Source organism: Ambystoma mexicanum, chromosome 2q (genome assembly GCF_040938575.1).
Source record: "Ambystoma mexicanum isolate Mex_15411 chromosome 2q, UKY_AmexF1_1, whole genome shotgun sequence".
NCBI classification, from domain to species: domain Eukaryota; kingdom Metazoa; phylum Chordata; class Amphibia; order Caudata; family Ambystomatidae; genus Ambystoma; species Ambystoma mexicanum.
Genome location: NC_090924.1, coordinates 1,482,048,635 through 1,482,064,806, shown reverse-complemented (window position 1 = coordinate 1,482,064,806; position 16,172 = coordinate 1,482,048,635). Strand labels below are relative to the sequence as shown.

Genomic DNA, 16,172 nt, shown 5'->3' with positions numbered 1-16,172 from the left:
TCTTGTGCTAAAGGTGCTAGATCATTTGTCTCTATAGCTACGGGAACATCTAGTTCAGATTGACAAGAGTCTGGATTTCCTGCATCACATTTCCCGGCCGCGTTTAGAAGTACTTCATTTAAATGCTAGTCACAACATTTCCTTCCCTTATACTATAGGCATCCGCTTTTAACAAAGATTCGTTCACATTAGTACACACTTTCATTCCATCTGTCACTTCTGTTTGTGTATTAGTCGCAATAGAGGAGGGGGGGATGTTTAACATTAAACCTGTCGCTACCTCCCTCTACCTGCGAGTAAAGTTTAAGCACATTTTTATTTTGCATAACTTGGCTTCTCCATGTGCTGGGCATCTATTACTCAAGGACACACGCAACGTTTTGTCACTCAATGACATTCTGAATGGGCCTTGGTTAGCCATCGATAGGTCGGCAAGTTAGCATTTGCTCATTAGTAACATACGTTGTTCGTTTAGAATTGATGTTTAGAAATGCCTCCCCTGGTGTTTGAATTATACAAGTCTGCGTCAAGTCCATTTTATCCAAACGCACCCAGTTTGTAAGCGTGTTGTGGTGACCGCAGTCTTTTGAGATCGGCTTCAACCGATTTGGAACGAGTAGAACTTTTTTTCTTAACAGTTTGTGTCGGCTTCAGCGGGGTTAACGAGACGGCTTTGACATGTCCGCCATGAATCACTGACGCTGGTAACAGGGGGGCATGTCCGTCCATAGAGTAGACATTTCAGCAGCTGTTTGTACACTACCTCACGGGTAGAAAGGTGATTTATCCGGAGTTCAAGAAATCTGACAGCTGTTGTGCTATCGGCAAGCAAGTGTGAGGTCTGCGCAGCGTATCATCTGAACAATCACCACTCGCAGGAACCACTTACTTGGAAGCGCACCTTTAAAGTATATCTATTTTGAAAAGGTGCGGTGAAGAGACCTTTGTTGAAGTGAATAACTATTCATCTTATCTTTTGTTTGAGGAATTGTGCTATCCGGACAAAAGTAGTTTATTTGAAGAAGGTGAAATAATACTTGTGGAACATTTTGAAAAGAGCAATTGCTTAGGTGTTGATCTTGTGTTGTGAAAGAAGGACATTTGCCTGTCAGAGAAGGATATTGTGGAAAACATCAGTTGGTTTGAATTGTGCACAAACGTGTGGGAAATACATTTGCTGTGTCACAGGGAGGGATACAGTGGTTGCAAGAGACATTTTGTGTTACATTGAGCAGAACATTAAAATGGAACTGTGCTCCAAGTATTTCTTAATTGATCCAAGGGAAGGGAATACAACCCTGGTCACAAAGAGTGCTTTCAAGAACATTTCAGTTTGAATCGAGAAATTGTTTTGTGGAACTAAAAGTTAGCTATATGATCCTTGTATAATTTTGTTATACTATTAGTGTGAAGGTCAGACACATTTTAAACACTAGATCATTTTTGTTTAGTCTCAGTTTGCTAGACAGGAACCTCCTTCTTAGGATAGGGAACGAGAGGCATTTAGCCAATACTTTTTCGTTTAATAATTGGCAAACTTTCAGAAACCTTTACTTTTGTGTCCGTCTCTCAGTTCTAACCCCTCACACGTCATATCTAACTCTGTGTGTACTTGAGAGCATGCAGGATAACTTCAGTAAAGGGAGCCGCAGTGAAACCTGTGTATCCAGATCCTTGCAAAAACAGGGTGTTTGTATTCCAGCTAGAGTGGCCTTATGGATTACTGAGTGACCTTATCTATCATAGGGTTTGATCATTGGTCGCGGCGTGAACCCATGGAACATGCAATGGGATCATCCATCAAGGTTTAGTCCATTCATCCTAATGTGCTTCATGGAGTGAGCACATGAGACATTGCATGTTAATCAAGGATTGGCAAGTGTTGATAACATGAGTAAACGGATCACCAATTTCCACTATTGATAACAGAAGTGCCCATTGATGATATCTCATCCCCATTGATCAGGGAGGTAGTCCATTTATCACAGAATTAATTAATGTATTACATCTTGAACCCATGGTTTGTTGGCGGAGTCTACAGATCATCAATTATTACGTGTCCCAATTGATAATAGTTGCCAATTCATCACAAAATGAGTCAATTGATCAATTAGTGATCCTGTTGATTATAGAAATAGCCCAATGATCATTGGGTAAGTCTGTTGATCACATAGCAATCCTTCTCACATGAAGAAGCCAATGGCTCCTTTGGTGGCGAGGGTTAAGTGAATGCTGTGACTTCACTGGGAAGCAGCCATTGGTTGCTTGGAAAAGTCATTGTTTTAATTTTAATACAGACATATTTTTGAGACTTAAACATAAAAGAAAAATAATTATAAAGGACGTTACACTAAAAAATAGTCCAGCCTATGCTTTTAACTGCACTTGGCGCCCAATACAATTGTTTATTTCAGAAAGAATAAACATAAACAGAGTGTAGCTCAGGACACAAATGTTCAGGTAGAAGCACTGGGCCCTTAGTCCAGCTTCAAGCGCATGACGCATTCTGTCTCCACTTTTCCTTTGGGAGGATAAGGTGTCAGGTGTCTTGACCCACGTTTGAATTATTATGCTACAACATTTGGTGCTGTGGGCTTAGAAAATCCAAGATGGCCGAAAAGCCCACATTTGCGCCAGAACCCAGGAAAACCCCACAGTTTTTGGCACACCAAAATGGTCGCCTGACCTGCCACCCACCAGTGCGAGCGTGATGGGCCAGAAGCACCATGGGCGAAATCAGTGCAAAGGAATATGGTGCTGTTCAAAATCTGTCTTAATGAATGTCAAAAATCGCTAAAATCATGGGCACAAAACCACCAGACAAAAAATTCCAACTTCTGGTTGGGTGTTCTACATTACTCTACTGCAGAATCCACATTAATACAATGTTAGCAAGGATCATATGCTATCAAGTAAAATCCCCTTTTTGAAATGTATTAATTCAAGACAGCTCCCAAAAATGGATGCAGTACCGGCGCTTGACACTAACCGGCGCTAGCGATCTAAACTCTGAGAGGAGGCCGGTATTTCAGGAGCTGAGAAGGAACCTGAGTTAGCTGGAAACTTCAAAGCCTTGCTGGTTAATGAGAATTCTTAACACCTACTGTTCCCGGGCCCTATACTAGAAGGCAGTCTGATTTAATTAAAAGTTCAAGAGGCCTCAGTCCATGGGAAGCCTAGACACCTGCTCTTACCAGCAACAGCACAGGAGATTACATGGTCGTGTTAATCAGATGCAGAGTGGCGCCCTGGTCTGCTGACCTCAGTAAACACAATAGACTCTTTCTACTTAATAGGATATGCTGATTTGAGGTGTAACTGTCAACAGTTGCTCTGGGGGGAAAAAAAGACATTTGATCTCTGAGTCAAGCCAAGTTCCCGGGGGGCGGGGACAAGCAAATGGGTGTACTGAAGGAGAGGCAAATGTATGTTTATTAATTTGCTTATAAAATATTGTATCTTCTATACAAAAATGTACAATTTGGAGATTCTTAATATGAAAAATGTCCTACAATTTGAGACTAAACTCAATTCCGTACGATGTTCCGAGACCGAACCCCGGGATTTATGAATATTGTGGGTATGGTGTTTATGCTAGAAACATGATAACCTATAGTAATATGCTCAGGGAGGGGGTGTACCTCCGTGGAAGTTTTGATGAAAACCAATATGGCGAAACCCACTAAAAAGCGCAACATGTTGTCGTTTCTGAACCCAAGCTTGCAGGAACATGGGGCTTGAAAAGAGAACTGTATTAAATTAATCTGGGATGTGTACATGTATTCTTAACAACTCATGTACCTTGGAAACATGTTTGATTATGAAAAATTGGGTTCTCAGTAAAAACAAAGGGGCGTTTCTTCAATAGATTGTAAAATGTAGCAACACTCTGACTCACAACTCTGTTCTCCAGTGAGAGCACAGAAAATCCTTTAACCTATCAGGATCCTCAAAGGGTTGGGCATAGAAAGTCAGCCTTCCCACCCACTTCAAAAGACATAAAAAGAGCCACTGAGACCCAGGTAGGGACATTAACTTTCCACTTTCTTGCGAAGCACTTTGACGGACGACATCCAAATTCAGGCACTATCCAGAGACCAGAACTTAGAAAACCAGACTCCAGAACTTTGAAACAGAAGGCCTACTGCAAGCTAAAAGTATTCTCAGCTGCCCTTACAATTTTGCAAACTGATTTACCCCAGACTTCCAAGGGGCACATCAGAATAAAACAGTCGGGCTGTGCTGTTTGATTCTAGCCAAGAACTTTTGCCAGAACCAGAGATCCAGACCAGCAGAGCAGAGAGAACCGCAGCTAAACCTGTTGACCAGATCGGTGACAAGGCCCATTCCTTCCAAAATTAGGAGTGAGTATCCAGCCAGAGCTGTGCAAAACCAATCTCTTAGTTTAAAATAATCTAATTCAAACCACTTCCACCTATTTAGAACTGCAGAGAAATTGTGTGTCCATTCTATGATTTCAAACCTGTGAAAGTGTCATTTGAATCTTACTTTATTTCTGAGAATCTACCTCCACTAAATCGTCTGTATCTTTTGAACCACATGTCCTAGGAGCGAGATTTTTAAAGCTAAGAACCTAAGCCTTCCAACAGCCTTTCTCCTCCTTATAGTTTTTCCGTAATTGCGATCGACGCACTCAGAAAAAGTGCCGCAAATTGCAATTTGACTCAATTTCAACACCTGTCAAAAATCGCTGTCTTTTGTTTGCAACTGCTGAAATTCGTTTTCAATCTTATTATCATTCCTGATTAATTGCTAGTGTTGACCTGAACTAATTCAAAGTAGCTGTCACCTACGCTGAATCTCCTATAGGGAATTAAAATCATTTTTAGCATATTTTTCACTTCATTGCAACTCACATTTAAAAGTATTTCTGCCTGTTTTAAAGCATTCCGGTTGCTCTAAGCTTGCTAAGGGGGAACTGGAATTTGTATTGCATTTGATTGTATTCCTGAAAACCGTGTGCTCTTCTTCCATCTCCTTATATTGCATAGGTGGGGGAGTGAATTGTCAAAAGAAAAAGTGATCATATTATCTCTTGTTGAAACCATATCAGTTTATTTCTGTGCTGCATTCTTTCCATCATTGCTTTTCCTTGAAACCATAAAAGTATTCTCTGCTACCTTTCTATACTAACTGATTGAAAAGAGTGTGCAATTGTAACATTACCCATTGTTGATCAACATTATATTCATAAGTGTGCTATCAAATATTAATTTATTCATAAAAGTGTGATATATATTGTTTAATTTTCAAATAAATCTTTTAATTTGCAAAACAAACCTACCTCTTGGCTCAGTGAGGTCAGGGGGATTCAAAGAGAGGGCGTTATACAAGGGTTTATCATCCAGATCTATGAACTTGTCATAAAAATATATAAATATATACATAGGGCCTCCCTAGGGGATACCAGACTAGGCAGACTTAGTTGGAGTGCTGAATTGAAGTCACTTAACAGAGGGGACTCAGTGGATAGTACTTAGATGAGGTGTTTTAGAGATGAGGTTCGTTAATATGCATGCATCTGTTCACTCCTAGGAGAAGCTCACTGAGTCGCTGCCACCACTGAAGGTGGAACTGGATGAAATTCTGAAACACAAATCCATCGAAACCAGGAAAATTGAAGCATGGAAGGTAAAATTTAGTTGTTTAGTTAAAGAAATGGGAGTGATAATGCACTCCAATAAGGTAACAGTGTGTACTGTTCATACGGTGGTTTCATGCAACACTTCATTCAAATGAATAGGGCGATAGGGTACCGCTAGAATAGAGGCCTGTACCCTGCATCTCTCTGAAAGTTTTGGACTACAACTCCAATAATCCCATACTGTTGAATATGCTGGTTATGGCTGATGGGCGTTGTAGTGTACAGGATCTGGAGAGCTAAAGTTTGTAGGCCCCTGCCCTAGAAGGTAGTTATATGTATACTGTACGTACATTTCTCCCTACAAGGTGGGTGGGTGGGCTGCACATACTGTGCTATCCTGCAAAATCTAATTTACTGAAAGCAATGGGAGTGGTAGGGTAGAGAGATCTATGAAGATTGGAGGGGCAGACAGGGGAACGGGAAGAGAGATCTATGAAGAGTGGAGGAGCAGACAGGAGAAGGGAAGAGAGATCTACGAAGAGTGGAGGCGGCAGACAGGGGAACGGGAAGAGAGACCTGTGGAGAGGACAGACAGGGAGAAGGGAAGAGAGATCTATGAAGAGTGGAAGACGCAGACAGGGAGAAGGGAAGAGAGATCTATGAAGAGTGGAGGGGACAGACAGAGAGAAGGGACGACAGATGTATGAAGAGTGGAGGGGGCAGACAGGGAGAAGGGAAGAGAGACCTATGAAGAGTGGAGGGTCAGACAGGGAGAAGGGAAGAGAGACCTATGAAGAGTGGAGGGGGCAGACAGGGAGAAGGGAAGAGAGATCTATGAGGCGTGGAGGGGACAGACAGGGAGAAGGGAAGAGAGATCTATGACGAGTGGAGGGGGCAGACAGGTAGAAGGGAACAGAGACCTATGAAGAATGGGGGGCACACAGGGAGAAGGGAAGAGAGATCTATGAGGAGTGGAGGGGCGGACAGGGAGAAGGGAATAGAGATCTATGAAGAGTGGAGGGGCAGACAGGGAGAAGGGAAGAGAGATCTATGAAGAGTGGAGGGGCAGACAGGGAGAAGGGAAGAGAGATCTATGAAGAGTGGAGGGGCAGACAGGGAGAAGGGAAGAGAGATCTATGAGGAGTGGAGGGGCAGACAGGGAGAAGGGACGAGAGATCGATGAAGAGTGGAGGGGGCAGACAGGGAGAAGGGAAGAGAGATCTGTGAAGAGTGGATTGGACAGACACGGAAAATTGAAGAGAGATCTATGAAGAGTGGAGGTGCAGAAAGGGAGAAGGGAAAAGGGATCTATGAAGAGTGGAGGGGCAGACAGGGAGAAGGGAAGAGAGACCTATGAGTAGTGGAGGGGACAGACAGGGAGAAGGGAAGTGAGACCTATGAAGAGTAGAGGGGAGAGAGAAGGGACGTGAGATCTATGAAGAGTGGAGGGGCACAGGGAGAAGGGAAGAGAGATCTATGAAGAGTGGAGGGCCAAACCGGGAGAAGGGAATAGATATCTATGAAGAGTGGAGGGGAAGAAAGAGAGATCTATGAGGAGTGGAGGGGCAGACAGAGAGAAGGGAAGAGAGATCTATGAGGAGGGGAGGGGGCAGACAGGGAGAAAGGAAGAGATGTATGAGGAGGGGAGGGGGTAGACAGGGAAAAGGGAAGAGATCTATGAAGAGCACAGAGGCAGACAGGGAGAAGGGAAGAGAGATCTTCGAAGAGAGTAGGGGGCAGACAGGGAGAAGGGAAGTGAGATCTATGAGGAGTGGAGGGGACAGACAGGGAGAATGGAAGAGATCTATGAAGAGCACAGAGGCAGACAGGGAGAAGGGAAGAGATATCTTCGAAGAGTGCAGGGGGCAGACAGTGAGAAGGGAAGTGAGACCTATGAAGAGTAGAGTGGAGAGACAGAGAAGGGAAGAGATCTATGAAGAGCACAGAGGCAGACAGGGAGAAGGGAAGAGATATCTTCGAAGAGTGGAAGGGACAGACAGGGAGAAGGGAAGAGAGATCTATGAAGAGTGGAGGGGCAGACAGGGAGAAAGGAAGAGAGATCTACGAAGAGTGGAGGGGACAGACAGGGAGAAAGGAAGAGATATCTATGAAGTGTGGAGGGGCAGACAGGGTGAAGGGAAGAGAGATCTATGAAGAGTGGAGGGGCAGACAGGGAGAATGGAAGAGAGATCTATGAAAGGTGGAGGGCAGACAGGGAGAAGGAAAGATCTATGAAAGGTGGAGGGGCAGACAGGGAGAAGGAAAGAGATCTATGAAGAGTGGAGGGGGAGACGGAATGGAAGAGAGATCTATGAAGAGTGGAGGGCCACACAGTGAGAAGGGAAGAGAGATCTATGAAAAGTGGAGAGGCAGACAGGGATAAGGGAAGAGAGTTCTATGAAGAGTGGAGGGGGCAAACAGGGAGAAGGGAAGGGAGATCTATGAAGATTGGAGGTGGCTGTCAAGGATGGCACTCTGTCAAGAGTGGCACAGGGCCCCCAGATAGGGTTTTGGTGGCTGTGTTGATGTAAGGTGACAGATAAGTACACACACAGCAGGAAACTCATCAAGAAAGAAAAGTAGGCAACTGTAGTTGTGAACATAAAGGGGCAGGAAATATAAAGATACAAACAAACTGGATTCCCTCTTGGGGTGTATGCAGATATGGAAAAAGAGTGTTCCACGGACCTTTGGAAACTCCAGCCTTCTTCACGGATTACTATTACAGAGGCCCACTCTGTCTGCTCATGGCTGGGAACAGCTGTGGGTGTCTGTTAAACAGAAAACGCAACAAGGGAAGCGGCAGAGGTTGCCTGCCGGAAACCAACTGTCAAGCTCTGTACAAAGGATCAACATAAGACACAAGAGAGACAAGAACAGAAATAACCAGGGACAAGGAAGTCTAAGAGAAATCTAGCAGAAGGGAATGAAGGAAGAAACAGTACAATAGCAATGGGTAAACTAAAGGAGAGGACAGGGGAGTGAAGGAAGAGAAGGACAGGGATCAAGAACAAGGGGTTGCAACAAGGAAGAGAGCAAGGGAGCAGCAGCCAGGAAGGAGGGGGGCTGCAAACAAGTAAGCAGGGCTGCAGTACCAAATGGTACAAGGTACAGGAAAACTGTAGTGGATTGCAGAGGACTGTAGTAGGCTGCTAGGCAGAGAGTCCAGAGGAGCAGGACTGAGAGCTGCAGTAGGGGGCAGACAGAGATCCCAGAGGAGTAGGGCAGCAAGGAGCGAACCCAAAGGAACAGGGCGTAGAGGCAGAGAGACCCGAGGGTCAGGGCTGAAAGCAGAAGAGAGTAGCAGGCTGCAAGGCCGGGAGCCCAGCGGAGCAGAGCAGCAAGGAGCGAGCTCAGAGGAGCAGAGCAGCGAGGCAGGGAGCCCGGAAGGCTATGGCTGTAGGCAGCGGAGTGTAACAGGCTGCAAGGCAGGAAGCCCAGAGGAGCAGGGCTGTGAGGCAGAGAGCCCAAAAGGCTAGGGCTGTAGGCAGCAGGGTGTAGCAGGCTGCAAGGCAGGAAGCCCAGCGGAGCAGGGCTGTGAGGCAGGGAGGCCGAAAGGCTAGGGCTGTAGGCAGCAGGGTGTAGCAGGCTGCAAGGCAGGAAGCCCAGAAAGAGCACTGGAACAAAAGCAGGAAAATGCAGCAGCAGGAACAGCATACAAATTCAAGGCAAAAAGGGGCTGGGAGGACTCTTGATGCAAGAGACTGAGCTCCTGCAGGCAGCTGCTTAAATACCGCCCTGCCCTGTACTGAGGCAGGCTAATTGGCAGCACCTGGAGCAGCACACCTGAATACAATCTGCCTCCTCCCTCTCTGGTCCTGAGATGGTGGAAGCAGCACTGATCCCTAGGGCTTCTGGGGATTGTGGTTCCAATGCTGACGAATGGGAATGGCCAGGAATTGATAGCTGTAGCAAGGTGCATTCTGATACATGTAGTTAGTTGAGTTATATAAGAAGGCACCAAAGTCACGCAAATGGGAATTAAGTACCAAAGTGTGAATAGGGGTTGTTCCAAGAGTATTCTGAAGATAAATGAATAACAAATAGTCCATAATGGTTGCCAATGTGTGCGCCCATTGCGCAGGCATGACAGTGGCAGACAGAGAGAAGGGAAGAGATCTATGAAGAGTGGAGGGGCAGACAGGGAGAAGGGAAGAGATCTATGAAGAGTGGAGGGGTAGACAGGGAGAAGGGAAGAGGGATCTATGAAGAGTGGAGGGGCACACAGGGAGAATGGAAGAGAGATCTCTGAAGAGTGGAGGGGGCAGACAGGGAGAAGGGAAGAGGGACCAATGAGGAGTGGAGGGAACAGACAGGGAGAAGGGAAGAAAGATCTATGAAGAGTGGAGGGGCAGACAGATCTATGAGGAGGGGAGGGGGCAGACAGGGAAAAGGGAAAAGATTTATGAAGAGCACAGAGGCAGACAGGGAGAAGGGAAGAGAGATCTTCGAATAGTGTAGGGGCAGAGAGGGAGAAGGGAAGTGAGACCTATGAAGAGTGGAAGATGCAGAAAGGTAAAAGGGAAGAAAGATCTATGAAGAGTGGATGGGGCAGAGAGGGAGAAGGGAAGAAAGATCTATGAAGAGTGGAGTGGGCAGTCAGGGAGAAGGGAAGAGATCTCTGAAGAGTGGATGGGGCAGAGAGGGAGAAGGGAAGAAAGATCTATGAAGAGTGGAGTGGGCAGTCAGGGAGAAGGGAAGAGAGATGTATGAAGAGTGGAGGGGCAGACAGAACAAAGGGACAAGAGATCTGAGGAGTGGAGGGGGAAGATAGGTGGACGGGAAGAGATCTCTGAAGATTGGAGGGGACAGACAGGGAGAAGGGAAGAGATCTATGAAGAGTGGAGGGGCAGACAGGGAGAAGGGTAGAGATCTAAGAAAAGTGGCGGGGCAGACAGGGAGAAGGGAAGAGATCTATGAAGAGTGGAGGGGCAGACAGGGAGAAGGGAAGAGATCTATGAAGAGTGGAGGGGCAGACAGGGAGAAGGGAAGAGATCTATGAAGAGTGGAGGGGCAGACAGGGAGAAGGGAAGAGATCTATGAAGAGTGGAGGGGCAGACAGGGAGAAGGGAAGAGGGATCTATGAAGAGTGGAGGGGCAGACAGGGAGAAGGGAAGAGGGATCTATGAAGAGTGGAGGGGCACACAGGGAGAATGGAAGAGAGATCTTTGAAGAGTGGAGGGCCAAACAGGGAGAAGGGAAGAAAGATCTTTGAAGAGTGGAGGGCCAAACAGGGAGAAGGGAAGAGAGTTCTATGAAAGGTGGAGGGGCAGACAGGGAGAAAGGACGAAAGATGTATGAAGAGCAGACAGGGAGAAGGGAAGAGAGATCTAAATAGAGTGGAGGGGCCAGACAGGGAGAAAGGAAGAGTGACCTATGCAGAATGGAGGGGGCAGACAGAGAGATCTATGAAGAGTGGAGGGGACAGACAGAGAGAAGGGAAGAGAGATCTATGAAGAGTGGAGGCAGCAGACAGAGAGAAGGGAAGAGATCTATGAAGAGAGGAGGGGGCAGAGAGAGAAGGGAAGACGGACATATGAGGAGTGGAGGGGACAGACAGGGAGAAGGGAAGAGAGACCTATGAGGAGTGGAGGGGACAGACAGGGAACATGGAAGAGAGATCTATGAAGAGCAGAGGGGGCAGACAGGGATAAGGGAAGAGAGATCCATGAAGAGTGGAGGGGGCAGACAGGGAGAAGGGAAGAGAGACCTATGAAGAGTGGAGGGGGCAGACAGGGAGAAGGGAAGAGAGATCCATGAAGAGTGGAGGGGGCAGATAGGGAGAAGGGAAGAGAGACCTATGAAGAGTGGAGGGGGCAGACAGGGAGAAGGGAAGAGAGACCTATGAGGAGTGGAGGGGACAGACAGGGAGAAAGGAAGAGAGACCTATGAAGAGTGGAGGGGACAGACAGAGAGATCTGTGAAGAGTGGAGGGGCAGACAGAGAGAAGGGAAGAGAGATCTTCGAATAGTGCAGGGGCAGACAGGGAGAAGGGAAGAGCAACCTATTGAGAGGATTGGACAGACAGGGAAAATCGAAGAGAGCTCCATGAAGAGCAGAGGGGGCAGACAGGGAGAAGGGAAGCGAGACCTATGAAGAGTGGAGGGGCAGACAGGGAGAAGGGAAGAGATCTACGAGGAGGGGAGGGGGTAGACAGGGAGAAGGGAAGAGAGATCTATGAAGAGTGGAGGGGGCAGGCAGAGAAAAGGAAAGAAATCTAAAAAGAGTGGAGGGGCAGACAGGGTGAAAGGAAAAGAGACCTATGAAGAGTGGAGGGGCAGACAGGGAGAAAGGAAGAGAGATCTATGAAAAGTGGAGGGGCAGACAGGGAGAAGGGAAGAAAGATCAATGAAGAGTGGAGGGGCAGACAGATCTATGAGGAGGGGAGGGGGCAGACAGGGAAAAGGGAAAAGATTTATGAAGAGCACAGAGGCAGACAGGAAGAAGGGAAGAGATCTCTGAAGAGTGGATGGGGCAGAGAGGGAGAAGGGAAGAAAGATCTATGAAGAGTGGAGTGGGCAGTCAGGGAGAAAGGAAGAGGGATCTATGAGGAGTGGAGGGGGCAGACAGGGAGAAGGGAAGAGGGACCTATGAAGAGTGGGGGGCAGACAGGGAGAAGGGAAGAGAGATCTACGAGGAGTGGAGGGGGCAGACAGGTGGGCGGGAATAGATCTATGAAGAGTGGAGGGGCAGACAGGGAAGAGGGATCTATGAAGAGTGGAGGGGCTAACAGGGAGAAGGGAAGAGGGATCTAAAAGGAGTGGAGGGGGCAGGCAGGGTGAAAGGAAAAGAGACCTATGAAGAGTGGAGGGGCAGACAGGGAGAAGGGAAGAGGGATCTATGAAGAGTGGAAGGGGCAGACAGGGAGAAGGGAAGAGAAATCTATGAACAGTGTAGGGCAGACAGGGAGAAGGGAAGAGAGATCTATGAAGAGTGGAGGGGCAGAAAGAGAAAGGTAGAGAGATCTATGAAGAGTGGAAGAGGCAGACAGGGAAAAGGGAAGAGATCTATGAAGAGGGGAGGGGGCAGACAGGGGGAATGGAAGAGAGATCTATGAAGAGGGGAGGGCAGACAGGGAGAAGGGAAGAGGGACCTATGAGGAGTGGAGGGGCAGCCAGGGACAAGGGAAGAAAGATCTATGAAGAGTGGAGGGGCAGACAGAGATCTATGTGGAGGGGAGGGGGCATACAGGGAAAAGGCAAGAGAGATCTTCGAAGAGTGTAGGGGGCAGACAGGGAGAAGGGGGCAGAGAGGGAGAAGGGAAGAAAGATCTATGAAAAGTGGATGGGCAGACAGGGAGAAGGGAAGAGAGATCTATGAAGAGTGGAGGGGCTGACAGGGAGAAGGGAAGAGATCTATGAAGAGTGGAGGGGCTGACAGGGAGAAGGGAATAGAGATCTATGAAAGGTGGAGGGGCAGACAGGGAGAGGGAAGAGGGATCTATGAAGAGTGGAGGGGCAGACAGAGAGAAGGGACGAGAGATGGTTGAAGAGTGGAAGGGGCAGACAGGGAGAAAGGAAGAGAGATCTATGAAGAGTGGAGGGGCAGACAGGGAGAAGGGAAGAGATCTATGATGAGTGGAGGGGGCAGACAGGGAGAGGGAAGAGGGATCTATTAAGAGTGGAGGGGCAGACAGGGAGAAGGGAAGAGAGATCTATGAAAGGTGGAGGGGCAGACAGAGAGAAGGGACGAGAGATGGTTGAAGAGTGGAAGGGGCAGACAGGGAGAAAGGAAGAGAGATCTATGAAGAGTGGAGGGGCAGACAGTGAGAATGGAAGCGGGATCTATGAAGAGTGGAGGGGAAGACAGTGAGAACGGAAGAGGGATCTATGAAGAGTGGAGGGGCAGACAGTGAGAACGGAAGAGGGATCTATGAAGAGTGAAGGGGCAGACAGGGAGAAGGGAATAGAGATTTATGAAGAGTGGATGGGCGACAGGGAGAAGGGAAGAGAGATCTATGAAGAGTGGAGGGGCTGACAGGGAGAAGGGAAGAGAGATCTATGAAGAGTGGAGGGGGCAGACAGGGATAAGGGAAGAGAGTTCTATGAAGAGTGGAGGGGGCAAACAGGGAGAAGGGAAGAGAGATCTTTGAAGAGTGGAAGGGGCAGACAGGGAGATCTATGAAGATTGGAGGTGGCTGTCAAGGATGGCACTCTGTCAAGAGTGGCACAGGGCCCCCAGGTAGGGTTTTGGTGGCTGTGTTGATGTAAGGTGACAGATAATTACACACACAGCAGGAAACTCATCAAGAAAGAAAAGTAGGCAACTGTAGTTGTGAACAGAAAGGGGCAGGAAACACAAAGATACAAACAAACTGGATTCCCTCTTGGGGTGTATGCAGATATGGAAAATGAGTGTTCCACGGACCTTTGGAAACTCCAGCCTTCTTCACGGATTACTATTACAGAGGCCCACTGTCTGCTCATGGCTGGGAACAACAGCTGTGGGTGTCTGTTAAACAGAAAACGCGACAAGGGAAGGGGCAGAGGTTGCCTGCCGGAAACCAACAGTCAAGCTCTGTACAAAGGATCAACATAAGACACAAGAGAGACAAGAACAGAAATAACCAGGGACAAGGAAGTCTAAGAGAAATCTAGCAGAAGGGAATGAAGGAAGAAACAGTACAATAGCAATGGGTAAACTAAAGGAGAGGACAGGGGAGTGAAGGAAGAGTAGGACAGGGATCAAGAACAAGGGGTTGCAACAAGGAAGAGAGCAAGGGAGCAGCAGCCAGGAAAGAGGGGAGCTGCAAACAAGTAAGCAGGGCTGCAGTACCAAATGGTACAAGGTACAGGAAAACTGTAGTGGATTGCAGAGGACTGTAGTAGGCTGCTAGGCAGAGAGTCCAGAGGAGCAGGACTGAGAGCTGCAGTAGGGGGCAGACAAGAGAGCCCAGAGGAGTAGGGCAGCAAGGAGCGAACCCAAAGGAACAGGGCGTAGAGGCAGAGAGACCCGAGGGTCAGGGCTGAAAGCAGAAGAGAGTAGCAGGCTGCAAGGCCGGGAGCCCAGCGGAGCAGAGCAGCAAGGAGCGAGCTCAGAGGAGCAGAGCAGCGAGGCAGGGAGCCCGGAAGGCTATGGCTGTAGGCAGTGGAGTGTAACAGGCTGGAAGGCAGGAAGCCCAGAGGAGCAGGGCTGTGAGGCAGGAAGCCCAAAAGGCTAGGGCTGTAGGCAGCAGGGTGTAGCAGGCTGCAAGGCAGGAAGCCCAGAAAGAGCACTGGAACAAAAGCAGGAAAATGCAGCAGCATACAAATTCACAGCAAAAGGGGCTGGGAGGACTCTTGATGCAAGAGACTGAGCTCCTGCAGGCAGCTGCTTAAATACCGCCCTGCCCTGTACTGAGGCAGGCTAATTGGCAGCACCTGGAGCAGCACATCTGAATACAATCTGCCTCCTCCCTCTCTGGTCCTGAGATGGTGGAAGCAGCACTGATCCCTAGGGCTTCTGGGGATTGTGGTTCCAATGCTGACGAATGGGAATGGCCAGGAATTGATAGCTGTAGCAAGGTGCATTGTGGTACATGTAGTTAGTTGAGTTATATAAGAAGGCACCAAAGTCACGCAAATGGGAATTAAGTACCAAAGTGTGAATAGGGGTTGTTCCAAGAGTATTCTGAAGATAAATGAATAACAAATAGTCCATAATGGTTGCCAATGTGTGCGCCCATTGCGCAGGCATGACAGTGGCAGACAGAGAGAAGGGAAGAGTTCTATGAAGAGTGGAGGCGCAGACAGGGAGAAGGGAAGAGGGACCAATGAGGAGTGGAGGGGACAGACAGGGAGAAGGGAAGAAAGATCTATGAAGAGTGGAGGGGCAGACAGAGATCTATGAGGAGGGGAGGGGGCAGACAGGGAAAAGGGAAAAGATTTATGAAGAGCACAGAGGCAGACAGGGAGAAGGGAAGAGAGATCTTCGAATAGTGTAGGGGGCAGAGAGGGAGAAGGGAAGAAAGATCTATGAAGAGTGGAGTGGGCAGTCAGGGAGAAGGGAAGAGATCTCTGAAGAGTGGATGGGGCAGAGAGGGAGAAGGGAAGAAAGATCCATGAAGAGTGGAGTGGGCAGTCAGGGAGAAGGGAAGAGAGATGTATGAAGAGTGGAGGGGCAGACAGAACAAAGGGACAAGAGATCTGAGGAGTGGAGGGGGAAGATAGGTGGACGGGAAGAGATCTCTGAGGAGTGGAGGGGGAAGATAGGTGGACGGGAAGAGATCTCTGAAGATTGGAGGTGGCAGACAGGGAGAAGGGAAGAGATCTATGAAGAGTGGAGGGGCAGACAGGGAGAAGGGAAGAGATCTATGAAGAGTGGAGGGGCAGACAGGGAGAAGGGAAGAGATCTATGAAGAGTGGAGGGGCAGACAGGGAGAAGGGAAGAGATCTATGAAGAGTGGAGGGGCAGACAGGGAGAAGGGAATAGAGATCTAAAAAGATTGGAGGGGGCAGACAGGGTGAAAGGAAAAGAGACCTATGAAGAGTGGTGGGGCAGACAGAGATAAGGAAAGAGGGATCTATAAAGAGTGGAGGGACACACAGGGAGAAGGGAAGAGAGATCTCTGAAGAGTTGAGGGGGCAGA

At 48.0% G+C, this 16,172-nt stretch overlaps 1 protein-coding gene across 1 annotated transcript in view; it reads left to right on the top strand.

Annotated features, from left to right (window-relative positions):
• Positions 1 to 16,172, top strand: part of LOC138569104 (E3 ubiquitin-protein ligase TRIM39-like) — a 433,411-nt gene that overhangs the window by 182,479 nt on the left and 234,760 nt on the right. The window contains exon 3 of the mRNA XM_069646769.1: positions 5,557 to 5,652. Coding sequence (XP_069502870.1) covers positions 5,557 to 5,652 — 96 coding nt within the window. The remainder of the gene's footprint in view (positions 1 to 5,556; positions 5,653 to 16,172) is intronic.